The sequence below is a fragment of the Rana temporaria genome, chromosome 3, assembly GCF_905171775.1.
Source record: "Rana temporaria chromosome 3, aRanTem1.1, whole genome shotgun sequence".
NCBI lineage: Eukaryota > Metazoa > Chordata > Amphibia > Anura > Ranidae > Rana > Rana temporaria.
The window spans coordinates 144,055,578-144,083,207 of NC_053491.1; the positions used below are offsets into that span (position 1 = coordinate 144,055,578).

Sequence of the window (27,630 nt, forward strand, 5' to 3'; positions counted from 1 at the left end):
TCGCTCCAAGCTGGGAGACGAGTGATCTATGACTAGGAGGTCGTCCAGGTATGCTAGGATCGTGACCCCTTGGATCCTTAGTTTGGCTAGGATAGGAGCTAGGACCTTCGTGAACACCGGGGGGGGCCGTAGCCAACCCGAAGGGAAGCGCCACGAATTGGAAATGACGCGAAGCCACCATGAAGCGTAGATATCTTTGATGTGGCTGATAAATTGGAACATGAAGGTAGGCATCCTTTATGTCTATGGACGCCATGAAGTCGTCCTTTTGGAGTGTGGTAGCTGCTGACCGCACGGATTCCATCCGAAATGAACGGACCTTTAGGTATGCATTTACCATCTTTAGGTCCAAAATTGGCCTGACATCTCCATTGGACTTTGGGATGATGAATAGGTTGGAGTAGAAACCTAGCCCCTGTTCCAGGACTGGTACCTCTACTATTACTTCCTGGGAAAGTAGATGATTTAATGCCGACATTAATGCGGCTCCCTTCTCCGGATCGTTTGGAATCCTCGACTCCTGGAAATGAGGAGGAGGAAACCTTCGGAAATCTAATTTGTAGCCCGTGGCCACGGAAGACCGTACCCACTTGTCGGGAATGCTGGCTTCCCAAACCTCTGAAAAGAGTCGCAGCCTTCCCCCCACCTTCGTGGGTGGGGGCGTCCCTTCATAAGGTCGGCTTGGGGCCTGGTTTTGCTGGTTTGCGAAACCACTGCCTTCTGCCTCTAGCAGCCTGTCCCTGCGACTTGCTGTTGAAGCCGAAGTTGGCTTTCGCAGGAGGCCGTCGATACTGTTTGGCATTAGAGGGCCCCTGCCCAGGGGAGTACTGTCGTTTAAACGCAGGCCCCTGAAGCCTCTTCTTAGTTGGCAAAAGAGTACTTTTGCCGTTTGAAATGGTCTGAATGTATTTATCTAGGTCTTCTCCGAAGAGTCGTCCTCCATGGAAGGAGAACCCTACCAGGAGCTTCTTGCATGGGGGCTCGGCCTCCCAGCTTTTTAACCATAAGAGTCTTCTCATATGGATAAGGGATAACGATAAACGTGACGCTTGCTGGATAGAATCCTTAATCGCGTCTACCGTAAAGCATATGGCCCTAGGGACATCTGAAAACTCTTCTGCCTGCTGGGCAGGAATAAGTTTAAGCATCTGCTTAATTTGATCCGATAATGCTTGAGCAACCCCAATCGCAGCCACAGCTGGCTGCACTACTGCCCCTGCAGTAGTGAAGGAGTTCTTAAGTAGTGCTTCCAAGCGTTTATCAACCGGATCCTTGAACACCTGTATGTTTTCTACAGGGCATGTTAACGATCTGTTAACACATGAGATGGCTGCGTCCACTGCAGGAGTAGCCCATCTCTTGGAAAATTTATCTTCCATAGGATATAGGACAGAGAATCTTTTAGGTGGTAAAAAGATTTTTTTATCTGGCTTGCTCCAGTCTTGGAACAAAACTCCCTCTAGCAGAGGATGGATCGGAAACACTGCATTGCTTTGAGGCGCCCTTAGTGAGCCCAAAGCTGAAACCGTCGATACTTGGAGATCTGGTACTGGCAAGTTAAATGCACTATGGACCAAGTCCGTTAAGGCTTGGATCCACCAGCTCTCCCCTTGGGAGACTGCTCCAGACTCCTCTGTATCCTGGTCTTCGATCCCCGAACCTACTTGGTCCTTGTCCAAGAGGTCGTCCAATTCCCCTGAGGAAAGGACCTCCTCTTCTGAGGGTCCACGCTCGGGCGACGGAGATCTAATCCGCTTACTGCCCCTGCATAGCTGTGGCTATCATTTTTCCCATTCTTTTCTCCATCTCTCTTAAAGAGGTGAGTAATACCTCGTCCGTGACCATCTTAGGGTTGGACTGACCCGCGCCAGCTCCAGCCCCAGATCCCGATGGCCCCAAGGCTCCCTCTGGGGAAAGCAGCGGCATAACTTTGTCCGAGACCTCAGACTCTCTGGGGGAAGCCCCACCTCTTGTACCCTCTGACCCGGATGCCATGGTACAATTCCGAGGTACACCTGCTAGCTTATTGGTACTTGGAACTATAAATAGTTAATTGCCCAAACACCTGTTTGGGGGATAAAAAATGCCTCCTCTCCCCTTGATGAATCTTTTTTTTTTTTTTTTTTCAATTCTTTTCCTTTTTTTTTTTTTTTTTTTTTCAAATCCAGGAAAGAAAAAGCATTCTGTCCCCCTGAGTAGTATTGCTAAAAAAAACTATTGAGATGGAAAAGAACAGCCTATTTCTAGGCTTGAAAACAGTCTTCTGAAGACTGTAATATCCTTTCTGGCCACTGTGTGTCCTCGGCGCCCCGTGCTGCCGCTCTGGTCTTTTCCTCCTCAGTTCCAATGTATTCCAGTAGCAACTGACCCGCCCTTCCCCCCTCAGCTAAACGGCGCGAATTGCGCCTATAACACGGGGACGCGCGCGCGCCCGCCGACAGGGGGGGGGGTTGGGGGGAAGGGAGCCTCTCTGCTCCAATCCTGGAACCACGAGGAGGTCAGCGTTTTGCCTTTGCAGGCTCTGAGGAGGAAGACCGATGGAGCATCGCCTGGAGGCTTGCAGGTCAGCATAGCTCTCTGACACACACATACACATTATATTACACAGGCCCCACTCAATGCTTTTCCAATACTACAAGGGAGGTCACTTCTTATGGGGAATAATACACATAGAGCCATCCTATCATTAAGATATGTGACTAGTTTGCCAGATGCAGCGCATAACTTTAGGCATGTCCCCTGTGACCCCCCAGAAAAAACCTGCTAAGAACCAAGTTCCGCAAGTTTTCCCCTCACTTACCTGCTCCATGCCGCAGGACTTTGCCAAGCAAGAGGCCCAATCTTCCCCCATCTCCGTGGGGATGTCTAGACCTTCAGGCCCTGGGTTCCTATGAAGGATCCACTGTCCTGGGGCCATATAGCACTCTGGCAACAGAAACATTAGGCCCCCAAAAGGTTTCTAAGTTCTGGGCCCAGGGTCCAGCTCTCTAAAAAGAAAAGCATTATGGGCTATACCCCAAGGGTTTGGGGTCCGGTTACTGACCACTTTAGCGCTGAGGCCTTTGGACAGAACCGGTTAGCTCACCTAATCCCAAGGATGCGGAGGCAAGCTAAACCATGACCAACACCTAAGACACTGGCGTAAAAACTGAGGTACTCCTCCTATGGGAGGGGGTTATATAGGGAGGGGCATTTCCTGTTTGAGATTGCCAGTGTCAACACCTGAAGGTACTCCATATAACCCATATAGTAATGAATATGCCGCTCTGTGTCCCGTGATGTACGATAAAGAAATAAATAACTTGAGAATTGTAAGACAGGTAACCTGGTTTACACTCTCTGATCTTCCTCCCCCTTCTAAAATGCACTGTCTACCACTCCTGACAGCTGCATCTTCAATCCTTAAACTGGCTTTCATTCAGCCCTCTTCCCCACCCCACACCTTGGATATATCACCCTCACTTCTGTCCTCCCCTTATTACTGCGCTCACCAACTCTGGCTAACTCTAAATTTACACGCCCAATACTCCAAACCACTGGGGAATGTCCCCTCATATAAATCACATTCCCACATTACCTCCCTCACCCTTCTGCTTCTCCTATCCTCTGGTGATGTATCACCAAACCCTGGGCCTCCTAACTGTGCTCAACACACCCATTACCCTACACCCTCTGGCTGCAGATGCAATGCACACAATCTAGTTCCCATTACTCTTCTTCCCAAGACCAGACTCCCTTTCTCTTGCGCCCTTTGGAATGCTCGCTCCGTCTGTAACAAACCGATCTCCCTCCATGATCTCTTTATCGCTAAGTCATTTAATCTTCTCGTCGTTAACGAAACCTGGCTTCACGAATCCGACACTGCGTCTTCTGCTGCTCTATCTCACGGTGGTCTTCTTTGGACTCACTCCCCCAGAGCCAGTGGACGCAAAGGAGGGGGTGTTGGAATCCTTTTAGCCCCACATAGCACCTTTCAGGTACTTCACCCACCTCCCTCTCGGTTACTCTCCTCATTTGAGGCGCATTGCGTTTGTCTCTTCTCCCCAGTTTCTCTAAGGATATCTGTGATCTACCGGCCCCCTGGCCCAGTATCATCCTTTCTGGATGACTTCTCTGCCTGGCTACCCTACTTTCTCTCTTCTGAAATCCCCACAATCATTCTTGGCGACTTCAACATCCCTACTAATGCTAACACTCCTGCAACTTCAAAACTTCTCAGTCTAACCTCCTCTTTTGACCTGAAGCAATGGATACAGGCTCCTACTCACTCTAAAGGCAATACCCTTGACCTTGTCTTTTGCCACCTATGCATTCCACGTAACCTCTCCAACTATCCTTACCCCCTATCTGATCACTACCTTATTAACTTCACTCTCTCCTTCTCCTCCACCTCCTCTCCACCCAAACGCCTAACGGTTTCTCGCAGAAACCTTCACCATATCAACCCTTCTATACTCTGCGACTGACCACCTCTACGACAAAATCGCACCCCTGTCCTGCACTGACCTAGCCACTTCTGTCTACAACACTTCACTTCTAGCATCACTGGACAGACTTTCCCCCCCTCACTACACGCAGAATAAGACAACGCCCCCTTCAACCCTGGCAAACAGATGATACCAGAAGTCTGAAAAAACACAGCCGTGCTCTTGAGCGCAAGAGCAAGTCCAAGGAAGACTTCGTCCAATATAAATCTGCCCTCCAAAAATACAATTCCAGCCTCCTCACTGCCAAGCAGACCTATTTCATCACCCTCATTAAAAACTTATCATCCTGTCCCCGTCAACTTCTCTACCTTCAACTCTTTACTTCGTCCCCCACTGCCTCCACCCACCAACTCACTCACTGCCCAGGAGATCGCCAATCACTTCAAACAGAAGATTGATACAATTCGCAAGGAGATTTCTACTGTTCAGATACCCTCCACACTTCCCACCTCATGCCCACAGGTACAATCTTTACTTCCCTCTTTCAACCCCACCACTATAGACGAGGTCGCTAAATTACTTGCCAACGTCCATTTTACCACCTGCGCTCTGGACCCTGTTCCCTCGCAAATGCTACGTTCACCCTCTGACTCTATTCTACATTCTCTAACCCACATCTTCAATCTCTCCCTCTCTTCTGGCATCTTCCCTAACTCTTTGAAACATGCACTAGTCAGCCCCATACTTAAAAAGCCCTCACTGGACCCATCCAATCTTGACAACCTACGTCCCATCTCCTTGCTCCCCTTTTTATCCAAACTCCTTGAACGTCTAGTCTACAACCGACTGAGCGTACACCTTGCTGATAATAACCTTCTTGATCCCTTTCAGTCTGGATTTCGTCCTCAACATTCCACAGAAACTGCTCTCCTAAAACTTAAACGATATACTAACGGCCAAAACTAAGGGACACTATTCTGTGCTCCTACTCCTGGACCTCTCTGCTGCCTTCGATACGGTTGACCACCCACTCCTCCTCAAAAAACTTCACACCTTTGGTCTCCGTGACTGTACTCTACGCTGGTTCTCCACCTACTTATCCAACCGTACCTTTAGCGTTACTTACAATTCTACTTCCTCCTCTCCTCTTCCTTTCTCTGTTGAGGTCCCCCAAGGTTCTGTTCTTGGACCTCTCCTATTCTCAATCTACAGCTCCTCCCTGGGTCAGCTGATAGCCTCCCACGGCTTCCAATACCATCTATACGCTGACGACACTCAAATTTATTTCTCTACCCCTCAACTCACTAGTTCATTTTCCTCACGTATCACTAATTTACTATCAGATATATCACTTTGGATGTCGCACCACTTCCTCAAACTCAATCTATCTAAAACGGAACTTATTATTTTCCCTCCCCACGTGCCACTTCCCCTGATCTCTCTGTCAAAATTATTGGTACAACTATCAGCCCATCCCCACATGTCAAGGTCCTAGGAGTAGTCCTGGACTCTGAACTGTCCTTTAAACCTCACGTTCAATCACTGTCCAAATCTTGCCGCCTCAACCTTCGCAACATCTCCAAAATACGCCCCTTTCTAACCAAGGACACCACAAAGCTCTTAATTCACTCCCTGGTCATCTCTCACCTTGATTACTGCAACTCCCTCCTCATTGGCTTACCTCTGCATACTCTAACCCCCCTTCAATCCATCATAATTGCTGCTGCCAGACTGATCCACCTTACCAACCGCTCTGTCTCTGCTTCCCCTCTCTGTCAATCCCTCCATTGGCTTCCACTCACCCAAATAATTAAATTCAAACTACTACCTAACAAAGCCATCCACAACTCTGCCCCCAGCTACATCACTGACCTAGTCTCTAAATACCAACCTAATCGTTCTCTTTGCTCTTCTCAAGACCTTCTACTCTCTAGCTCTCTCATCACCTGCTCCCATGCTCGTCTCCAGGACTTCTCCAGAGCCTCTCCAAGCATATGGAACTCCTTACCCCAATCTATTCACCTATCCCCTTCTCTATTAGCTTTTAGAGGATCCCTGAAAACCCTCCTCTTCAGAGAAGCCTATCCTACCCACACCTAACAACTGTATTTGTATTTGAGTCCATCTGATCATCCCCCACAGCTACTACCCATTGTTCCACTTGACCCTCCCTTCTAGATTGTAAGCTCTAACGAGCAGGGCCCTCTGATCCCTCCTGTATTGAGACTGTACTGTCTTCCCTGATGTAAAGCGCTGCGCAAACTGTTGGCGCTATATAAATCCTGTATAATAATAATAATAATAATAATAATAATAATCCGCCCTCTCTCCGCCCTGCTCACCTCACACATGACGCACTCGCGTCGTGACGCTGCGTGTAGCAGTAACGCTGCAAGTGTGGGCTTTTCTGAGAGGCTAGCGTGTCATATCCGCCCTCTCTCTCCACACACAGGGCGCAACCACGTCATCACGTTACCGCCCCGCCCCTCTTCCACATAGACCAATTGTAATTTACTAAGTCAGTAACTGACGCCTCCCAACACACAAGGCCCTCCCCTTTGCTCTCCTATTTAAAGCTGTCTGCCGTCCCATAATGTCAGACATTGCAGGACGGCTGTGGTGTCAGCAGCTCACCTTATATTGATTGGGAACCTTTCCATGTAAGTATTCTCTTCCTTGGACGTTTCCCAGTTAGCTTCTCAGTCCCACCCATCTATTCCCTTATCATGCTTTCCTACAATCTTTATGTCCCTAATTCCTATTATCATTTTATCTTATACCTCCAGCTATTGAGCTCTCTACTGACCTCTCTGGCCATTATACAATACTCACCTTCTATCACAGGTATGTTGTTTTCCTTATATATAGTTCTCTGGTTCAATTTTTCATGAGCCATTTATTGCCTAGTACCTACCATATTATCTTGTCCTTTTATCTTTGGGACAGGTAAAATAAAATAACAATTTTTTACGCTGTGACACTTCTGGCCAAAGGTCTTGCTACACTGCGATTTAATACAGGATGCCAGTCTCCACTCCTCTCTTCACCATCTGAGGTTGTTTTCTGCGTCCTGCCCACGATGTCCCAACAAGGGGTGTGCAGAGCTACATAAACATCCTGGGTGGTATGATGCTTTTTAATCTGTGCCCTTTGATATGTATATTGCTATTTCTTTATTGTATGTTACCATTTTCAACATATATGTTATTTTGTTTGTTTTTTCTAGGAAAGTTGTTAAATAGACTTTTGACTCCATACATACTTTGGCCCCTGAAGAAGGAAACCTGAAACGCGTAGGGCCCTGTATTCGTACTGTGGACTCTCTCCTTTTTTCAATTGACACTCCCCTATGTGTTGTTTTTAAACTACTATGTCACATATGTATATATTTTTTGTTCATTATTAAACGATTATATTTTTGTATTAATCCTGACTACTCTAACTACTGTTGCCTCAAAAGCCCCACCTTGGGGGGATTCTCCACTTTTTCTTGAAATTAAAATGAATGGGCTGCACAACACACAAACACTTGCACACACACACAAGTGTGAACGAAGCCTTTGGCAGATATGCATCTGCAGTTCTGTATGTGCAGGTTATTGCTTAATAGGAATCAGAGGATAAGTTTGTGTGCCCTTAATTATTTCTATTCAATTATTCTTTAGGATTGTGAGACCTCACAAACAGGGCTCTTCAAACCCTTGTCTTGAATTGTATCGAAACTCTATGCTCTTCCCTTTGTGAAGCGTTTCAAAACCTGTTGGCGCTATATAAATCCAGTATAATAATATCATTACCATCAGTATTATTATACAGGATTTATATAGCGCCAACAGTTTGCGCAACGCTTTAAAACATCAGGGAAGATAGTACAGTTACAATACAATTCAATACAGGAGGGATCAGAGGGCCCTGCTCGTTAGAGCTTACAGTCTAGAAGGGAAGTATTGAACCTGTGTGCAAAACAGGCTAATAATAGAAATACATAGAATAAAAAAAAATAAGTTGTCAACAGGCATCAATGAACATATTAATAAATATTAAAAATGGGTTCAAGAAACACAGCATGTTGAACCACTTCCAGTTGGTACAAAATCCAAAAGCAAAGGGATCCAGGGCAAGGCTTTTATGGAATTGATAGGGTCCATAAACACTGAAAAGACGACCTGGAGGATTCCATAGTTGAATACTCTGACCCCACAGGGTCTCAATATTGATACAGATTTTGCTTCATTACTAATGCCTTACTAATTTTTGATAACTTCACATTTCATCTCAGATTTTATTTTTTAATCTAACCACTACATCAGGGTTTATTAACCAGGGTTCCTCGAGAAGTTGCTAAGGGTTCATTGAGCAATGAGCAGTTTCTGCCTCTCAGATAAGTTCCTACTGACACTATTGATCTTTTTAGCCATCTGTAAGGGGGTAATTTTTCCCAATGACTACAAGTGTAAGAAGCATTCTTTCTACTGTCCATCACACTAAAGTATCATGAGTTGTAAATATAATCAGTTAAGCAGGGGTTCCCTGAGACCGTAAAGTTATTTCAAGGATTCCTTGAAAACATTGAGACAGGCTGCACTAGATGGCGTCAAAGAATTAGTACTGTGTGCGAATAGACTGTTGAACATTTTTAGAATTAAGATATTTATTAATGTAAGGGTCATTAGGTCTAAAGGGTGGTTCCAATTTGTTGGAATTGTTCGGGATTTCTAACAGTTATTTTATACACTTTGACCCCACTTATAATAATCTTTTTAAATACGTTTTGTGCTTGTTTATTTTTATGGTATGATTTTTTTTATTTTGTGTGTCCTTTCATACTTCTTTCTGCATAGTTAGAATAATTTTATGGTTATTTCTGTAATAATACAGCCATCCTGTATGTATTTGGTTATTGATCAATTCACCATTAGACATGGAATATAAAAGCTTCAGAAAAATGGAGGCCAGAGAGCTTCCTGAGGATGCCAGAGTGATCGTCACCATCTAGTCTGGTATCACTTTGATAAGGTTTCATTAAGCAGAGAATGCAATCAGAAGCTGATCTTGGCTTTCCTTGACTCTCCAACCTAGAGGCTGAACATTCAGCTCAGCCAATAGGGACAAAGGGTAAGTAATATTTACACATAGACCTTGGAGTTTTGAGCAAGCTGAAAACTTATGTGACCTTCTGTGTCAACAGAAAATGGACCAAGGAAATGAGGTACCATTTGATCACATAGTACAAAGGGAAAGTCGGTGCTTTAAAATGTACAGAGACATAAAAGTCATTTAATTTAAGCAATGTCTCCTTATTACTTCTTTCTCACAAATACTACAGCCATTTCCCTTTCTACACAAAACAATCTCCAAATGAAAATCTAAAGGCCTACAATTTAAACAAATAACTACGGTCATGAAAACAAATTACTAACTGCTAGATTATTGTAAGCAGTCAGAGCTGAAGAGTAACTCCTAAATTCTGAACTAAAACCAGATCTGTTTGAGATCTCACCGAATACCTTGTAGAATGTTTTAATTTGCTAGTTAAAATTACTAGTTACATTTGAAAGGGAAAATAAACAAAGCACATTATATAATGGGGATTAACCCACCATTTACCAGTGTGCAGCACATAGGTTGTTTGCTTTGATCACTTCCATTTCTCCAGTGTATTATCACTTTAACATAATGACAGAGCTGGACCAGAGTGGCAGGGGCACAGCAGACGTCACCGACATCTAGGTTATGCTGGTGTAGATATAATTTGTTCTGTTTAGGTTAAGAGCCAGTTCACACATGGGCAACACGACTTCCAGCATGACTTTGGGAGGCAACTTGGACACGACTTGAGTATGAATCATCAGGCAACTTACAAGGCAACTTGAAGTTGCCTTGTACTGTCCTGGAGGCAACTTGAAGTCGCCTCCAGGACAGGAGGCTTTCCAGTGGCCAATCAAACAACAATCAGCTCTGTGGGAGGGAGAGGGAGGGAGGGGTTTGCCTGAGAAATGTATGTTATCTTCCTGTATTGTTGCTTCAGTTAAGACAGTGATCAGACTACTGAGGAAACTTCCATTGAAATCAATGGGTACAAGTTGCCTACAAGTCGGATTGAAGTAGTACAGGAACCTTTTCTGAAGTCGGAGTGACTTCAGTAGTGTGTATTAAGAGGGCTCCATTCACTTCCATTGATTTTCTCAACCATGCGAAATGGGGCAACTTCAAGTCGGATCCCAGGTCGCCCCTGTGTGAACTGGCTCGAACACCAAATGATTAAATAAAAAACAAACAAAAAACAGGTCTTAAAACTCCAATGTATCCAAGATTTGAATATAAACCTTGATTGTGGTTTCATTGCTTTCTGAGCCAGAACACATACATGTTGGGAGCTCTTCCCTCTGACGTAAAGTGTAAGTAAACCCCCCTATCATTTTCAGACAAGAAAGCTGCCATCTTTGCCTCTGTTTAATCTACAACTGCCATGATGCTGCACATGTGATCAGTTATGACACCAGCCATTGGATGGTTTTACAGTTTGGTTAAGAGCACAACCAATGGGAGCATTACATTTCCAGCATGTGCCGTATGGATGGGTTTACTTCAGCTTTAAATGGTTGCATACTTACGTCAGCTAAGTGACTAGTAAAGCACTAAAAAGAGGGGGAAAGACATGTACCAGCATTTTCATTAGGAACATACTTTAGAAAATAACACTGCCGATTTTTCTTTTATTTGAAAAGATAATGTGATTTGTGTATATTGCATTTGCAATAAAAATCCAATTTTTTTGCCCAGGGTCCAATCAGTATTAAAGACGACCCTGGATCTGATGAGACCAAGATAAACTTATTTGGTGTCAAGCGTGTGTGGCAGCAACCAGGTGAGGAGTACAAAAACAAGTGTGCCTTGCCTACAGTCAAGAATTATGGTGGGAGTGTCATGGTCTGGGGCTGCAAGAGTGCTACTGGCACTGAGGAGCTACATTTCATTGAGGGAACCATAAATGCCAACATGTACAGTGACATACTGAAGCAGAGCATGATCCCTTCCCTTCTGAGACTGAGGCAGGGAAGTATTCCAACATGATAAACGACCCCAAACACACCTTGTTAAAGAAAGGGTAAAGGTGATGGTATGGCCAAGCATGTCTCCAGACCTAAACCCTATCGAGCATCTGTGGGGCATCCTCAAATGCAAAGTGGAGGAGCGCAAGGTCTCCAACATCCACCAGCCCTGCAATGTCATCATGGTGGAGTGGAAGAGAACTCCCGTGGCAACCTGGGAAGCTCTGGTGAACTCCATGCCCAAGAGGGTTAAGGCAGTGCTGGAAAATAATGGTTGCCACACAAAAATACTGACACTTTGGGCCCAATTTGGAAATTTTCACTTAGGAGTGTACTCACTTTTGCTCTCAACGGTTTAGACATTAAAAAGTGGTTGTAAACTCTGTATAACCACTTTTACAAGTGTACGGTTTAGGAGATATTTGCCATGTACGATTGCGCCAACGTCATCGGCGCATGTGCACTTAGGAAAGGGCACGTTTCTATAGTGCCTGTGCCGTGACCGTCGGCTCCATCGCTGGAGTGACGTCACGCAACTACGGTCAATAACAGAGCCAGAGTCCACAGCCCTAGAAGGAAGAGGAGAAAGGGGGTAGCCGCTCCAGGTGGGAACCCAGATGAATATCCTCCGTTGCAGACAACTCAGGTGCAGGAAATGCATTTAGCAAAGCATGAACAAAAATTGTCTCTGGACAGCCGCACTCTGAACAAATTGTAGCCTTTATTTAAAAGAAGGACAGCACTACAGATCACAGCAACATAAAATAAAACCCGACATTCTGACGCATTTCGCACTGAAACTAGTCCTTAGTCATAGCTTATGACTAAGCACTAGTTTCAGTGCGAAACGAGTCAGAAGTCGGGTTTTATTTTATGTTGCTGCGATTTGTAGTGCTGTCCTTCTTTTAAATAAAGGCTACAATTTGTTCAGAGTGCGGCTGTCCAGAGACAATTTTTGTTCCTGCTTTCCTAGAAGGAAGAGGGGTTGAAGATGGACGCGGCCACACAGCAGGAACAGCGGTGACATTGCGGGCTTCATCTGCAGGTAAGTGGCACATAATGGTTTCACTTTGCAGGGAACAAAGAGGAAGTAAAACCCATCAGGGTTTACTTCCTCTTCAATGGCTGTGTGCCGAGTTATTTTGAGGGTACAGCAAATTTACACTGTTATACAAGCTGTACACTCACTACTTTACGTTGTAGTAAAGTGTAATTTCTTCAGTGTGGTCACACCAAAAGATAATAAAGAGATTTTTAATACAGCTTACCTGTAAAATCTTTTTCTTGGAGTACATCACGGGACACAGAGCGGCATTCATTACTATATGGAGTACCTTCAGGTGTAGACACTGGCAATCTCAAACAGGAAATGCCCCTCCCTATATAACCCCCTCCCATAGGAGGAGTACCTCAGTTTTGTAGCAAGCAGTATGCCTCCCAAAATGGTCCTCAAAAAAGAGGGGTGGGAGCTCTGTGTCCCGTGATGTACTCCAAGAAAAAGATTTTACAGGTAAGCTGTATTAAAAATCTCTTTTTCTTTATCGTACATCACGGGACACAGAGCGGCATTCATTACTATATGGGATGTCCCAAAGCAATGCTTACAATGAGGGGAGGGAGAACATCTCCAAGACAAAAGGATTTAATTTAGAGATATACTCAAATCATAATAAATCCAACTTAGTTGAGAAAAATAAAATTTTTAAATTTAACTCGAACAAGAGGAGCCCCCGGAATCCGAGGGTCTCAAACTGCAGCCTGCAGCACTGCCTGCCCGAAGGCAGTATCAGTATTCCTTCTTACGTCCAACTTGTAGAATTTTGTAAACGTGTGGACAGAAGACCAGGTTGCCGCCTTGCAAACTTGAGCCATAGAGATCTGGTGGTGTGCTGCCCAGGAGGCGCCCATGGCTCTAGTAGAATGAGCCTTTAATGATACTGGAGGAGGCAACCCTTTCAAGCCGTAGGCCTGAGTGATTAATTGCTTAATCCACCTAGAAATGGTGGACTTTGCAGCTGCCTGCCCCTTCTTGGGCCCATCCGGTAGAATGAACAGCACATCTGTCTTCCGGATCTTCTTTGTAGCTTTAAGATAGGCCTTCATGGCCCTGACAATATCCAAGGTATGCAGCAACCCTTCCTTTCTGGAAGTAGGTTTAGGGAAGAAGGATGGTAATACCAAATCCTGGTTCAAATGAAAACTGGATATGACCTTCGGAAGGAAGGAAGGATGAGGGCGGAGAACGACCCTGTCCTTATGAAAAACAAGATATGGTTCCTTACAGGATAAGGCTGCCAGCTCCGAAACTCTTCTTGCTGAAACTATGGCAACCAAAAATACTAACTTCCTTGTCAGTAGAACCAAAGGAATATCAGCCAACGGCTCAAACGGTTGTTTCTGTAAACTTGACAGAACAAGATTTAAATCCCACGGACAAAGCGGGGATTTAACTGGAGGTCTAATACGTAAGACCCCTTGAAGGAAGGTCTTAACCAGCGAGTGGGTGGCCAGCGGCCGCTGAAACCACACTGACAGAGCAGAAATCTGTCCTTTGATTGTGCTTAATGCCAATCCTTTATCCACTCCTAGCTGGAGAAAACTTAATACTCTATCGATGGTAAATTTGCGAGAAAGCCATCGCTTGGACTCACACCAGCCTACATAGGCCTTCCAGACCCTGTAATAAATCACCCTAGAGACCGGTTTCCTGGCTCTGATTAGGGTAGAGATTACTTTCTGAGACAGACCTCTACCCCTGAGAATCAGGGATTCAGCTTCCAGGCCGTCAAATTTAGATGCCGTAAGGCAGGGTGGAGGATCGGACCTTGCGATAGCAGGTCTGGCCGTAGAGGAAGAGTCCAAGGGTCTCCCACTACCATCCTTAAGATTAGTGAGTACCATGCCCTTCTGGGCCATGCTGGAGCTACCAGGATGACTGGTATGTGCTCCACCCGGATCCTGCGCAGCAGGCGGGGTAGTAACTGGAGCGGGGGAAACGCATAAAGAAGTTTGAACTGATGCCAAGGGCAAACCAACGCATCGGTTCCGCAGGCCATCGGATCCCTTGAGCGGGACATGAACCTGTCTAGTTTCTTGGAGTCTCGATGCCATGATATCCATGTCCGGCACTCCCCATCTTTGGCAGAGTGCTTGAAAGACTAGTGGATGCAGAGACCATTCCCCCGGCCATAGAGTCTGGCGGCTTAAGAAGTCCGCCTGAAAGTTGTCCACTCCTGGAATGAATATTGCCGATATGCAGGGCACATGAGCCTCTGCCCATAGAAGAATCAAGCTCACCTCTCTCTGAGCGGCTTGACTCCTGGTTCCCCCTTGGTGATTTATGTGTGCCACGGCCGTGGCATTGTCTGATTGAATTCTCACCGGGAACCCCTGCAATTTTGACGTCCAAGCCCTGAGGGCTAGTCGAGCAGCTCTGAGCTCCAAGATGTTGATGGGCAACTGCTTCTCTGGCTTTGCCCAAGTACCTTGGCGAGTGCAACCATCCAAAATTGCTCCCCAGCCCGTCAGGCTGGCGTCTGTGGTCACTATCTTCCAAGCCACTGGGCTGAAAGACCTCCCCTTCAGTAGATTCTGAGGGTCTAACCACCAACACAGACTTTGTCGGACTCTTGATGAGAGCGGCAACGGGATATCCAAGGCCTGTGGCCTTCTGCTCCATGCTGACAGGATGGCTGCCTGTAGGATGCGAGTGTGGCTCTGGGCGTATGGTACCGCCTCGAATGTGGCCACCATCTTGCCTAGTAACCTCATACATAGGCGAATAGTCGGTTCTTTCTTGCTTAGAACCAGTAGGATTAATTCCTTGATGGCTTTTACCTTCCTCAGAGGTAGGAACACTCCTTGTTGTTCTGTGTCTAATCTCATGCCGAGATATTCCAACTGCTTTGTGGGCTGGAAAGCTGACTTTTCTCGATTTAGGACCCAGCCGAACCTCTCGAGGTATTGGACCGTGAGGGCCACTGCTCGCTCCAAGCCGGGAGACGAGTGATCTATGACTAGGAGGTCGTCCAGGTATGCTAGGATCGTGACCCCTTGGATCCTTAGTTTGGCTAGGATTGGAGCTAGGACCTTCGTGAACACCCGGGGGGCCGTAGCCAACCCGAAGGGAAGCGCCACGAATTGGAAGTGACGCGAAGCCACCATGAAGCGTAGATATCTTTGATGTGGCTGATAAATTGGAACATGAAGGTAGGCATCCTTTATGTCTATGGACGCCATGAAGTCGTCCTTCTGGAGTGTGGCAGCTGCTGACCGCACGGATTCCATCCGAAATGAGCGGATCTTTAGATATGCATTTACCATCTTTAGGTCCAAAATTGGCCTGACATCTCCATTGGATTTTGGGATGATGAATAGGTTGGAGTAGAAACCCAGCCCCTGTTCCAGGACTGGTACCTCTACTATTACTTCCTGGGAAAGTAGATGATCTAATGCCGATCTTAATGCGGCTCCCTTTTCCGGATCGTTTGGAATCCTCGACTTCTGGAAATGAGGAGGAGGAAACCTTAGGAAATCTAATTTGTAGCCTGTGGCCACGGAAGACCGTACCCACTCGTCGGGAATGCTGGCTTCCCAAATCTCTGAAAAGAGTCGCAGCCTTCCCCCCACCTTCGTGGGTGGGGGCGCCCCTTCATAAGGTTGGCTTGGGGGCTGGTTTTGCTGGTTTGCGAAACCACTGCCTTTTGCCTCTAACAGCCTGTCCTTGTGATCTGCTGTTGAAGCCGAAGTTTGCTTTTGCAGGAGGCCGTCGATACTGCTTGGCATTAGAAGGCCCCTGCCCAGGGGAATACTGTCGTTTAAACGCAGGTCCCTGAACCTTCTTCTTAGTTGGCAAGAGAGTACTCTTGCCGTTTGAAATGGTCTGAATGTATTTATCTAGGTCTTCTCCGAAGAGTCGTCCTCCATGGAAGGGGAACCCTACCAGGAGCTTCTTGCATGGGGGCTCAGCCTCCCAGCTTTTTAACCATAAGAGTCTTCTCATATGGATAAGGGATAACGATAAACGTGACGCTTGCTGGATAGAATCCTTGATTGCGTCTACCGTAAAACATATGGCCTTAGGGACATCCGAAAATTTTTCTGCCTGCTGGGCCGGAATAAGTTTAAGCATCTGCTTAAATTGATCCGATAATGCTTGAGCGACCCCAATCGCAGCCACAGCTGGCTGTACTACTGCCCCTGCAGTAGTGAAGGAGTTCTTAAGTAGTGCTTCCAAGCGCTTATCAACTGGATCCTTGAACACCTGTATGTTTTCTACAGGGCATGTTAACGATCTGTTAACACATGAGATGGCTGCGTCCACTGCAGGAGTAGCCCATCTTTTGGAAAAATTTTCTTCCATAGGATATAGGACAGAGAACCTTTTAGGTGGTAAGAAGATCTTATCTGGCTTGTTCCAATCTTGGAACAAAATTCCCTCTAATAGAGGATGGATCGGAAACACAGCATTGCTTTGAGGCGCCCTCAGTGAGCCCAAAGCTGAAACCGTCGATACCTGGAGATCTGGTACTGGCAAGTTGAATGTCCTATGGACCAAGTCCGACAATCCTTGAATCCACCAGCTCTCCCTCAGGGAGACTGCCCCAGACTCCTCTGTATCCGGGTCTTCGATCCCTGAACCTACTTGGTCCGTGTCCAAGAGGTCGTCCAATTCCCCTGAGGAAAGGACCTCCTCTTCTGAGGGTCCGCGCTCGGGCGACGGAGATCTATTCCGCTTACTGCCCCGCATAGCTGCGGATATCATTTTTCCCATGCTTTTCTGCATCTCTTTTAAAGAGGTGAGTAATACCTCCTCCGTGACCATCTTAGGGTTGGACTGACCCGCGTCAGCTCCAGCCCCAGATCCCGATGGCCCCAAGGCTCCCTGTAGGGAAAACAGCGGCATACCATGGTACAATACCGAGGTACACCTGCTACCTATTGGTATTTGGAACTATAAAAGTTAATTGTCCAAACACCTGTTTGGGGGATAAAAAAATGCTTCCTCTCCCCTAGATGACTTTTTTTTTTTTTTTTTTTTTTTTTTTTCCCGTTTTTGTTTCAAATCCAGGAAAGAAAAAACATTCTGTCCCCCTGAGTAGTATTGCAAAGAAAAACTATGAGATGGAAAAGAAACAGCCTATTTCTAGGCTTGACAAAACAGTCCTGAAGACTGCAATATCCTTTCTGGCCACTGTGTGTCCTCGGCGCCCCGTGCTGCCGCTCTGGTCTATCTCCTCAGTTCCAAAGTATTGATGGAACAAACAAGGAAGGGCCGCCCCTTCCTTTAAGCCACTGACCCGCCCTTCCCCCCCAGCAACCTCAAACAGGAAATGCCCCTCCCGACAGGGGGAGGGGGGGGGGATTTTGGGAGGAAGGGACCTCTCTGTTCCAGCAAACTGCAGCCTGCAGCCTGGAACCATGAGGAGGTCAGCGTTTTGCCTGCTTGCAGGCTCTGAGGAGGAAGACTGAATGGAGCATCGCCTGGAGGCCTGCAGGTAAGCAAAGCTCTCTGACACACACATATATTTTTATATAACACAGGCCCCACTCAATGCTTTTCCAACACTACAAGGGAGGTCACATCTTATGGGGAATAATACATAGAGAGCCATCCTATCTTTATGATATGTGACTAGTTTGCCAGATGCAGTGCATAACTTTAGGCATGTCCCCTGTGACCCCCCAGAAAAAAACCTGCTAAGAACCAAGTTCCGCAAGTTTTCCCCTCACTTACCTGCTCCATGCCGCAGGACTTTGCCAAGCAAGAGGCCCAATCTTCCCCCATCTCCGTGGGGATGTCTAGACCTTCAGGCCCTGGGTTCCTATGAAGGATCCACTGTCCTGGGCCCATATAGCACCCTGGCAACAGAAAACTTTAGGTACCCAAAGGTTTCTAAGTTCTGGGCCCAGGGTCCAGCTCTCTAAAAAGAAAAGCATTATGGGCTATACCCCAAGGGTTTGGGGTCCGGTTACTGACCACTTTAGCGCTGAGGCTTTTTTGGACAGAACCGGTAGCTCACCTAATCCCAAGGATGCGGAGGCAAGCTAAACCATGACTAACACCTAAGACACTGGCGTAAAAACTGAGGTACTCCTCCTATGGGAGGGGGTTATATAGGGAGGGGCATTTCCTGTTTGAGATTGCCAGTGTCTACACCTGAAGGTACTCCATATAGTAATGAATGCCGCTCTGTGTCCCGTGATGTACGATAAAGAAAAAATATTTACAAAAATGTGAGGGGTGTACTCACTTTTATGAGACACAACTCACAAAAGTTATGAATGCTCTTCTCAAAAAGAAAGTCGATTGACAGGAGCAGTGATTATAAACTTGCACTAAGTAAAGTAACAGGAGTGCTGTACTGCTAAGCAGGAAGCGCAACCCGAATATGAGGAAAACTAAATACAGCTGCCATGCGTAATCACATAACTGATTTAAAAAACTAACATAATTAAACAAGCAATATTCATGCATATATAATATGCAAGAACATTGAAAGGCTTATACTCCAACTTAAAATACCGTATTTTCCGTATAAGACGACTTTTTGGATGCAAAAAAATGCATCCAAAGTCGGGGGTCGTCTTATACGCCGGGTACGGTCTCCGTGCAGCTGCGATCGTTCATGATTTCAAAGCCGCGCCGTCTTCTCAGCGTGTCCTGTGATAGGCGGAACACAAATCTTCCCAGCAGCGCCTCTGTTCTGTGTTCCGCCTATCACGGATGCATTCTCATCCTCGGACGAGATGAGAAGGCATCCGTGATTGGCGGAACACAGAACAGAGGCGATACTGGGAAAATTTGTGTTCCGCCAATCACAGGACAAGCTAAGAAGACGGCGCGGCTTTGAAATCATGAACGATTGCAGCTGCACGGAGACTGTCACCGGCCTGCAAAACATGAGCGATGGCACAGTGGGGGGGCAAGTGATGGCACTGTGGGGGCAAGTGATGGCACTGTGTGGACAAGTGATGGCACTGTGGGGGCATGTAATGTGATGGCACTGTGGGGGCATGTAATGTGATGGCACTGTGGGGGCATGTAATGTGATGGCACTGTGGGGGCATGCAATGTGATGGCACTGTGGGGGCATGCAATGTAATGGCACAGTGGGGGCATGTAATGTAATGGCACAGTGGGGGCATGTAATGGCATAGTGAGGCTTGAAAAAAGCCTGTTTCTGTCAGCGGTTGTTTCTGTCAGCGGTTGTTCTGGCTAACCCTCAGCTTCCAGAAAGACTAGTAGGAAGGGGGTAGTCTTATACGGCGAGTATATCCCAAAACCAAAATTTTTCCTGGAAAATTAGGGGGTCGTCTTATACGCCGGAAAATACGGTACGCATAATAAAGAATATTTTCATTTTTGAGTCAATTTTAATATGCCATGTATACAGTATATGGTTTGTATGTGACTAGGTGCTCCTTGAGGGCCAATTCCACCTTTTGGACCATTCTGTGAATGAATGAACTGCAAGTCCCAACTGCCAATGTGGCAGAGGGACTTGCAGTTCTCAAAGGAACACAAGTGCGGTCATCACTAGTAGTCCACGGACACTTCCTGCATATCTCTCACTGAAAGTCTGCACCTTGGTATGCACAAACAGCCTGGTATTGCAACTACAATTCACTCGTTGTCGTTGCAATGCTTTGCAGGCTGATTTACAAACCAGAGTACGTAATATAAAGGCGGCAGCGGGGAGTTTTACACACACACACACACACTTCCAGTGGGTGTATATCTGTCTGACTGACAAGCTAACTGCTGGCTGTCAGATGGCAGCAATCCGGCAGCTTGCCGATAGGACGTTTTTATACGTACAGCGGTCAGCAAGTAGTTAGTCATGGAATATTACAGCAACACATTTTCTAGGAATATAAAGACTACTTTTTTTGAAAGTAAAAAACTTAACATATTGTATCTGGAAAAGACAAAAAAATAAACACAAAAAATGCTCCCATTTTATCCCTGATGTTTTTACAGGATGGGCTTTTGAAATTCTCAAAACTGCAGGACTGTAGATCATAAACCTTTATGATTTGTTCTGCAGCCTGTATGTGGACAAAATTACCATCTTCCTTTAAAGTTTAAATGTATTAAAGACAAACAGATATAATACCAGTGGATATGCCAGTAACTTACAGGGTCCAGCCAATGGAAGCAATACGCGCAAAGCTGGCAAAGTAACACATTCTGTATCCTTAAATTCTGCCAGCACTTTCAAGATTATTAAATGATCTTTGCTCTCAACGAACTCTGTCAGTTGTTCATCTGTAACTGATGAAAAAAATTAAAACAATTAAAAAAAAAATACATATTGCATGTCAACCAAATAAAAAGATGAATTTCTTACATCTAGTATATTACTAAAACAGTAACACTGCAAATGGGTAGGACATACAGCCAATCGACCTGTAAATGTTACTCTCTGTAATCCTACGGGGTAGACCAAATGTTTAAAAGGGCAATTCTATTGCTATGCAATTCTTTGCCATAACCTGATACATTGAGGGGAATTAAAGCTTTCTGCACCATTATAATAACCCAGGGAACTGGTGCAGCTTGCACCACATTAAGAAAGCAGAGAGATCCAGATTGTGGATCCATTAGTGGCACCCATGCCAGTTTCTATTTCAGAGAAAAATAGAAACTTGTGAATGAGAATTTAAAAACCCCAGAACCAGCGCAAAGTGGAAGGACGATTAGTAACAACTAGAGTAATTAAAACAGGTAAATGTTGGTAAGGAGCAGCATGTTGTATAAAAATTGATTAAACTGCTCTCCTTCCGTAATAAAAATGCAAACATGCAAAAGTGATTTCAACTGAGCACCAACATACTAGTATGAGAATATGTAAATGAAAAAAATCCAAAAAACACAAAATAAGTTCAGTAGTGCAAATACATTCATTCAGTTCACCTTTGGATGCACCTTATCTTAGCATTTATAGCGATTTTATCTTTCCTTCAGTCTATTTGCACATTCATTTATCAATTATACTATTTTGGTTATTTATACATTTTACCACTTACACCATTCTATGCTATTGGAGCGCAATACCATCTCTTCATTTTTTTCAATGTCTCACTGTGGGTAGAGGTTGGCCTATACGGTAGTTGCTGCACCTTTACCCTCTGCACAGTTTCCACTGTAGCGCAGGAATAACTACTTTAACCAGGTTTTCAAAATTGTCGTTTTTTTGGGTTTATAGTGCAAAAAAATTTAAAAGGTGATCAAATGCCACCAAAAGAAAGCTCCATTTGTGGGGGGGGGATCACGCAAATTTTGTTTGGGTACAGCGTCGTATGACTGCGCAATTGTCAGTTAGAGACACAGTGTCGCAACGCAAAAAATGGCATGGTCGTTAAGGGGGCAAATCCTTCTGGCCCTTAACTAGTTACCAAACCTCCGAGTGCTTCACAAAATAGCTGTATTTATACCGAGATTAAATTACACACAGGTGGACTTCTAAAGGTTTTGGTTCCACTAGATTTCAGTTGGGGGTATCAGATTAAAAGGGGGCTGAATACAAATGCATGTCACACTTTTCAGATATTTGTAAAAAAAAAAAAAATTGAAAACTACAATTTTCCTTCCAATTAACAATGATGTGCCACTTTGTGCTGGTCCATCACATAAAATCTCAATCAAATAAATTTACATTTTTGGTTGCAACATGACAAAATGTGGAAAATGTTAAGTTGTATGAATACTTTTTCAAGTCACTGTAGCACAAAGAAAACTGAACCAATCGCTTCTAATTAAACTGGCTTGTGCCCACTTACTGACAGAAGATCTGAAGGATACCAATCTATACAGACAGTCTGAACAATCTCTCAGAGCAGCTTCTTGGAAAAAATATGGCATCTGTGACAAAGCACTTTTTCAGTAGCTTTGAGTTCATTAACCACTTAAGGACCGCCTCCTGCACATTTATGTTGGCAGAATGGCACGGCTGGGTACGTGCTTTGCTTGTGGTCCAGCCGTGGGTCACGGGCGTGCGCCCGCGGCCTGGTCCGAAGCTCCGGGACCCACTCGCCGCTGGAGTCTCGCGATCGGTCCCCGGAGCTGAAGAACGGGGACAGCTGTGTGTAAACACGGCTTCCCAGTTCTTCACTGTGGCTCTGTCATCGATCGTGTGTTCCCCATTATAGGGATACACAATCGATGACGTCACACCTACAGCCACACCCCCCTACAGTTAGAAACACATATTAGGTCATACATGACCCCTTCAGCGCCCCCTTGTGGTTAACTCCCAAACTGAAATTGTCATTTTCACAGTAAACAATGCATTTTAAATGCATTTTTTGCTGTGAAAATGACAATGGTCCAAAAAATGTGTCAAAATTGACCGAAGTGTCCGCCATAATGTCGCAGCAAATAATAAAAATGCAATAAAACTATCCCCTATTTTGTAAACGCTATAAATTTTGCGCAAACCAACCGATAAACACTTATTGCGATTTTTTTTTTACCAAAAATAATATTTCAAAAGGGATCTCACATTTTGTTAGATGGCACCTAAAAACCTGGACGTTCTTTAATGAACAACATACATTTTTATTAAGACACCTTTCACACTGAGGAGTTTTTCAGGCGGTACAGTGCTAAAAATAGCGCCGCTATAGCGCCTGAAAAACTCCTGCACTGCATACTCAATGTGAAAGCCTGAGGGCTTTCACACTGAGGCGATGCGCTGGCGGGAGACAAAAATAAATCTCCTGTCAACAGCATCTTTGGAGCGGTGAGGGGAGTGGCGTGTATACCGCTCCTTCCCATTTAAAACAATGGGAACCGCGGCAATACCGCCCGCAATGCGCCTCTCTGCAGAGGCGCATTGTGGGCGGTATTAACCCTTAATCGGCCGCATGCGGGGGTTAATACCGCACCGCTAGCGGCTGATTCCCGCTGCAATCCCGGAGGTATAGCGCCGCTATACCGCCACCGCGGCTCCCGCTCCAATGTGAATGGGGCCTTAGTCAGGAGACCGATGCATCCATTGCAGGAAAACGTGACACTTCTTTAACCACTTGCTTACTGGGCACATAATCCCCCTTCCTGCCCAGACCAATTTTTAGCCTGTTATCGCTGTCACACTTTGAATGACAATTGCGTGATCATGCAACACTGTGCTTAAATGAAATTTTTATATTTTCCCCACATATAGAGCTTTTATAGAGCTTTCTTTTGGTGGTATTTAACCACTTAAGACCCGGACCTTTATGCAGGTAAAGGACCTGGCCAGTTTTTGCGATTCGGCACTGCGTCGTTTTAACTGACAATTGCGCGGTCGTGCAATGTGGCTCCCAAACAAAATTGGCGTCCTTTTTTCCCCACAAATAGAGCTTTCTTTTGGTGGTATTTGATCACCTCTGTGGTTTTTATTTTTTGCGCTATAAACAAAAACAGAGCGACAATTTTTTTTTTTTTTAAAAATGCAATATTTTTTACTTTTTGCTATAATAAATATCCCCCAAAAATATATAAAAAAACATTTTTTTCCCCTCAATTTAGGCCGATACGTATTCTTCTACCTATTTTTGGTAAAAAAAAATAAAAAATAAAAATAAAAAAAAATAAAAAAAAATAAAAATCGCAATAAGCGTTTATCGATTTGGTTTGCGCAAAATTTATAGCGTTTACAAAATAGGAGATCGTTTTATTGCATTTTTTTATAATTTTTATTTTTATTTTTTTACCACTAATGGCTGCGATCAGCGATTTTTTTCATGACTGCGACATTATGGCGGACACATCGGACAATTTTGACACATTTTTGGGACCATTGTCATTTTCACAGCAAAAAAATGCTATAAAAATGCATTATTTACTGTGAAAATGACAGTGCAGTTTAGGAGTTAATCACTAGGGGGCGTTGTAGGGGTTATGTGTGACCTCATATGTTTTTCTAACTGTAGGGGCTGGACGTGTGACATCATTGATATATTAGGGAACACACGATCAATGAAGCTGTGTTTACACACAGCTCTCCTCGTTCTTGAGCTCCGGGGACTGATCGCGGGACTCCGGCGGCGATCGGGTCAGCGGGTCCCGTGGCCACGGAGCTTCAGACCGGGTCGCGGGCGCGCCTGTGACCCACGGCTGGGCACTTAAAGAGGACGTACAGGTACGTGCTTGTGCCCAGCCGTGCCATTCTGCCGACGTATATCTGCAGGAGGCGGTCCTTAAGTGGTTAATCATTGCTGGGTTGTTGTTTTTATGTAAAAACACGCGAGTCTCATTGACTCAATGATCACAGAGCGCGCAGGCAGCTCATGCACGGGACGACATCACGACGGCGCCCCGGCAATGCAAGTCCATGCTGTAGCCTTCATTCGGCTATTGTGTGGACACAAGGAGGTTAAGAACCTCCATAGGATATCTTTTTGGTGGCAAAAACACCCTATCTGGGTGATCCTATTCCACATACAACATATTTTCTAAAAGAATGCAAGGGAAAAGCCTGAGATCCTAAAGAGGAGTACTTAACTGCTGAGGTTTCTGCCAGAGGCAACCTAAAATCAGAGTGAACCATTTCAGAAAGGGACTGCACTAATATCTTCTGGGCTTGAGACACAGAGTCCCTGAGCCTCCTCAGGCTCAGAATCCTCAGATGCAGACTGCCTGACCTTCAAGTTCTCCCCCGACTTCCTCCTCTTCAATATCCCCCCATTCTTCCTCCACCACCATCAGGTGAAGGGGATCTTTCCCTCTTTCTACCACTCTGAACCATGGATACAATCATCCCAGCAATCTTTCCTTCCAGGCCCATCAACGCCTCAGACAAGTTATCCTTCGTAACATACGCCAAGTTTGACACGCTCGCAGTAAAAACAATGCCAAAACGTTGGTCTGTCAGGAGATGTGAACACAGAAGTATTACGACTAGAGTCCTCTGGACCTGATGGCAGTGTGCTTGCGTCCCTCCCGGCTAAGCTGCCCTCACTCAGCTTTCTGGAAGACATTCCTGTCAAAATAGGAGCTGCTATTTAGCAAAACTCCATCAGCCGAACAGACTAATGAAAAGAACAGGAATGCAGGCTGCCAGTATCCACCCCCTTGGTAGTACTCATGTGGCCCAAATCATTAGCCTGTATTGTGTCCCCTGTCCCTCCCTCAGCTGCAGAGCCGGTCCCAGCGGCCTCCATAAGCCTTGTTGTTTAAGTAAAGGCTTCATATACCTAATGCGTTGCTACTTCCGGCCCATACTGTACATGCATGTGGACCACATGCTCTCCCACCCCAGGCTCAAAAAAAAAAAAAAGCACCAAGCTTATGAGGCACAAATACAAGCTGCAGGTGAAAAAAAAATTAAAATAAAAAACAAAAAAACACACACACACACACACACACACACACACTAATAAAAAAGGGACCACAATGTTTAATAAATAAAATAAAATAAAATAAAAAAAGAGCCCAGGAATGAGGCACATCACATATAGCCCAAAGAAAAAGAGCCACAACACATACCCTGCTCCTAGAGGACAAAATGAGGACACCTGGCAGCCCAAAATTTCTTAAAGAGACCCTGCTCTTAAAAGCAAATAATCACTTACCAATCCTGTCGCAGGACTGTCCTGAAGCAGGGATCTTCAACCATCATGGTGGGTTCTGTCACTAAGAACCATCAAAGACTCTGCCCCCCTTGCTCTGGGGTCCACTGCCCTGGACCTGTACATCACCCTGACAAAAACACCCTGGTCAGTGCTGAACTGTGCAGGGTTCCTTAATGCAGGGCCATGCAAAGAAAGTTTGCATTACAGCCAATCCCCACTGAATCTTCCATCATGCTCTAGTGGGGCACAGGGACCATACCTTTCAGCATCCCAGCTATAATAATGTATCCACTCTTTTGATCCCTACTGGATCCATTTGAGACCAGTGGTAATACCATACAGAGAACTGAATGACAGTGAATATCACCTTCAAGACCCTGGCAAAAAACTGAAGTACTTCCTGTATCGGACGAGTTCTATATGAGAGGACTTCTTGGTCTGCCAGTGTCCATTGACCTATAGATAGCGCATAGCCCAGATGGTCACAATTATAGCCTGCTCTGTGTCTTGTGATGTACAATAACGAACAATACCTCAATACCTGTCGATGCTGAGAAAAATCTAGGTAACGTGCAGCTATGTCAGGTAAATTATGTCATAAGCATTCCTGCCCATAGCTCATTAGCCCAGGAACAGCAGCTGACTGTTAGATTTGGAACAAACACAAGCTCATCCCTGACTATACTGTACATAGAGAGAAAAAAATCCCAAGTCGTCCCCCCCCCCCCCCCCGAGTGTTCCTGCCAGAGATGACAATGTTTATCGCCGCCTCTCTTTACGGTCACTCAGAATTTAGAGATTTGTTTGCTTGGGAGCAGCATGGTTTATCAAAAATGGGGGGTCTCTACCACATTAGCTGAGCTACAGGCATTTTGAACCCCTAGGAAAAAATATTTCTGGTGAGCATTTTCAGTTTAAAATATGCAGTTTAATTGAGTCTATGGATAACAAAAATAGCCCTCTTTTCAAGGTAATAAACACGTCTTTTGGTGGGATCAGTCAATATATACTATTTGTTTGCATGGCTTGTTCTCTTGCCCTTTTCAAATTATGGGTTTTTAGGAGTAGAAAGAAAAAACATTATTAATCCTGTGGGTGCTAGGCACACGGATATCGTCTGAAAAATTATTATTTTTTTCTGTATAAAAATTTAAGAAAAGCACAACATACCTTTTACTAGAAGGAGGTATAATGCTTGACATCCATATATTTGAATTTCTTCTTTATCAAAGAACATTTTCATCGCATCAAATATAAGCATAAAAATGTCCGCATCATGATCCAAAACTAAAAAATGTATCACATCTATATAATGGAAAGATATTTTAGAAGTCGGGACACAGACCAATAACATACATTAACAATTAGAGGCAAAAACGTATTTCATGTACGCAACAATATTTTTTCTAAAATAAACCCCAAAAAATAAAATTAAATGTCCACACATATTTAAAAGATGAATAAGGCCCCATGCACACGAGACGCAATTACAAACGCCTCTAATCTCAGCTTTTCAAAAGGCAAAAACCGGCATTTAAAACGCCCGTTTTTGCCGCGAATTGCGCAGCGTTTTACCGCGATTTGCGGTT

At 45.0% G+C, this 27,630-nt stretch overlaps 1 protein-coding gene across 5 annotated transcripts in view; it reads right to left on the reverse strand.

The window, feature by feature from the left end:
- LRRK2 (leucine rich repeat kinase 2) overlaps positions 1–27,630 on the reverse strand; it is a 376,481-nt gene that overhangs the window by 286,931 nt on the left and 61,920 nt on the right. For all 5 annotated transcript variants that reach the window (XM_040343608.1, XM_040343610.1, XM_040343612.1 and 2 more), the window contains exons 7-8: positions 27,212–27,346; positions 20,622–20,756 (exon numbers count right to left, since the gene is read on the reverse strand). In XM_040343608.1, coding sequence (XP_040199542.1) covers positions 20,622–20,756; positions 27,212–27,346 — 270 coding nt within the window. The remainder of the gene's footprint in view (positions 1–20,621; positions 20,757–27,211; positions 27,347–27,630) is intronic.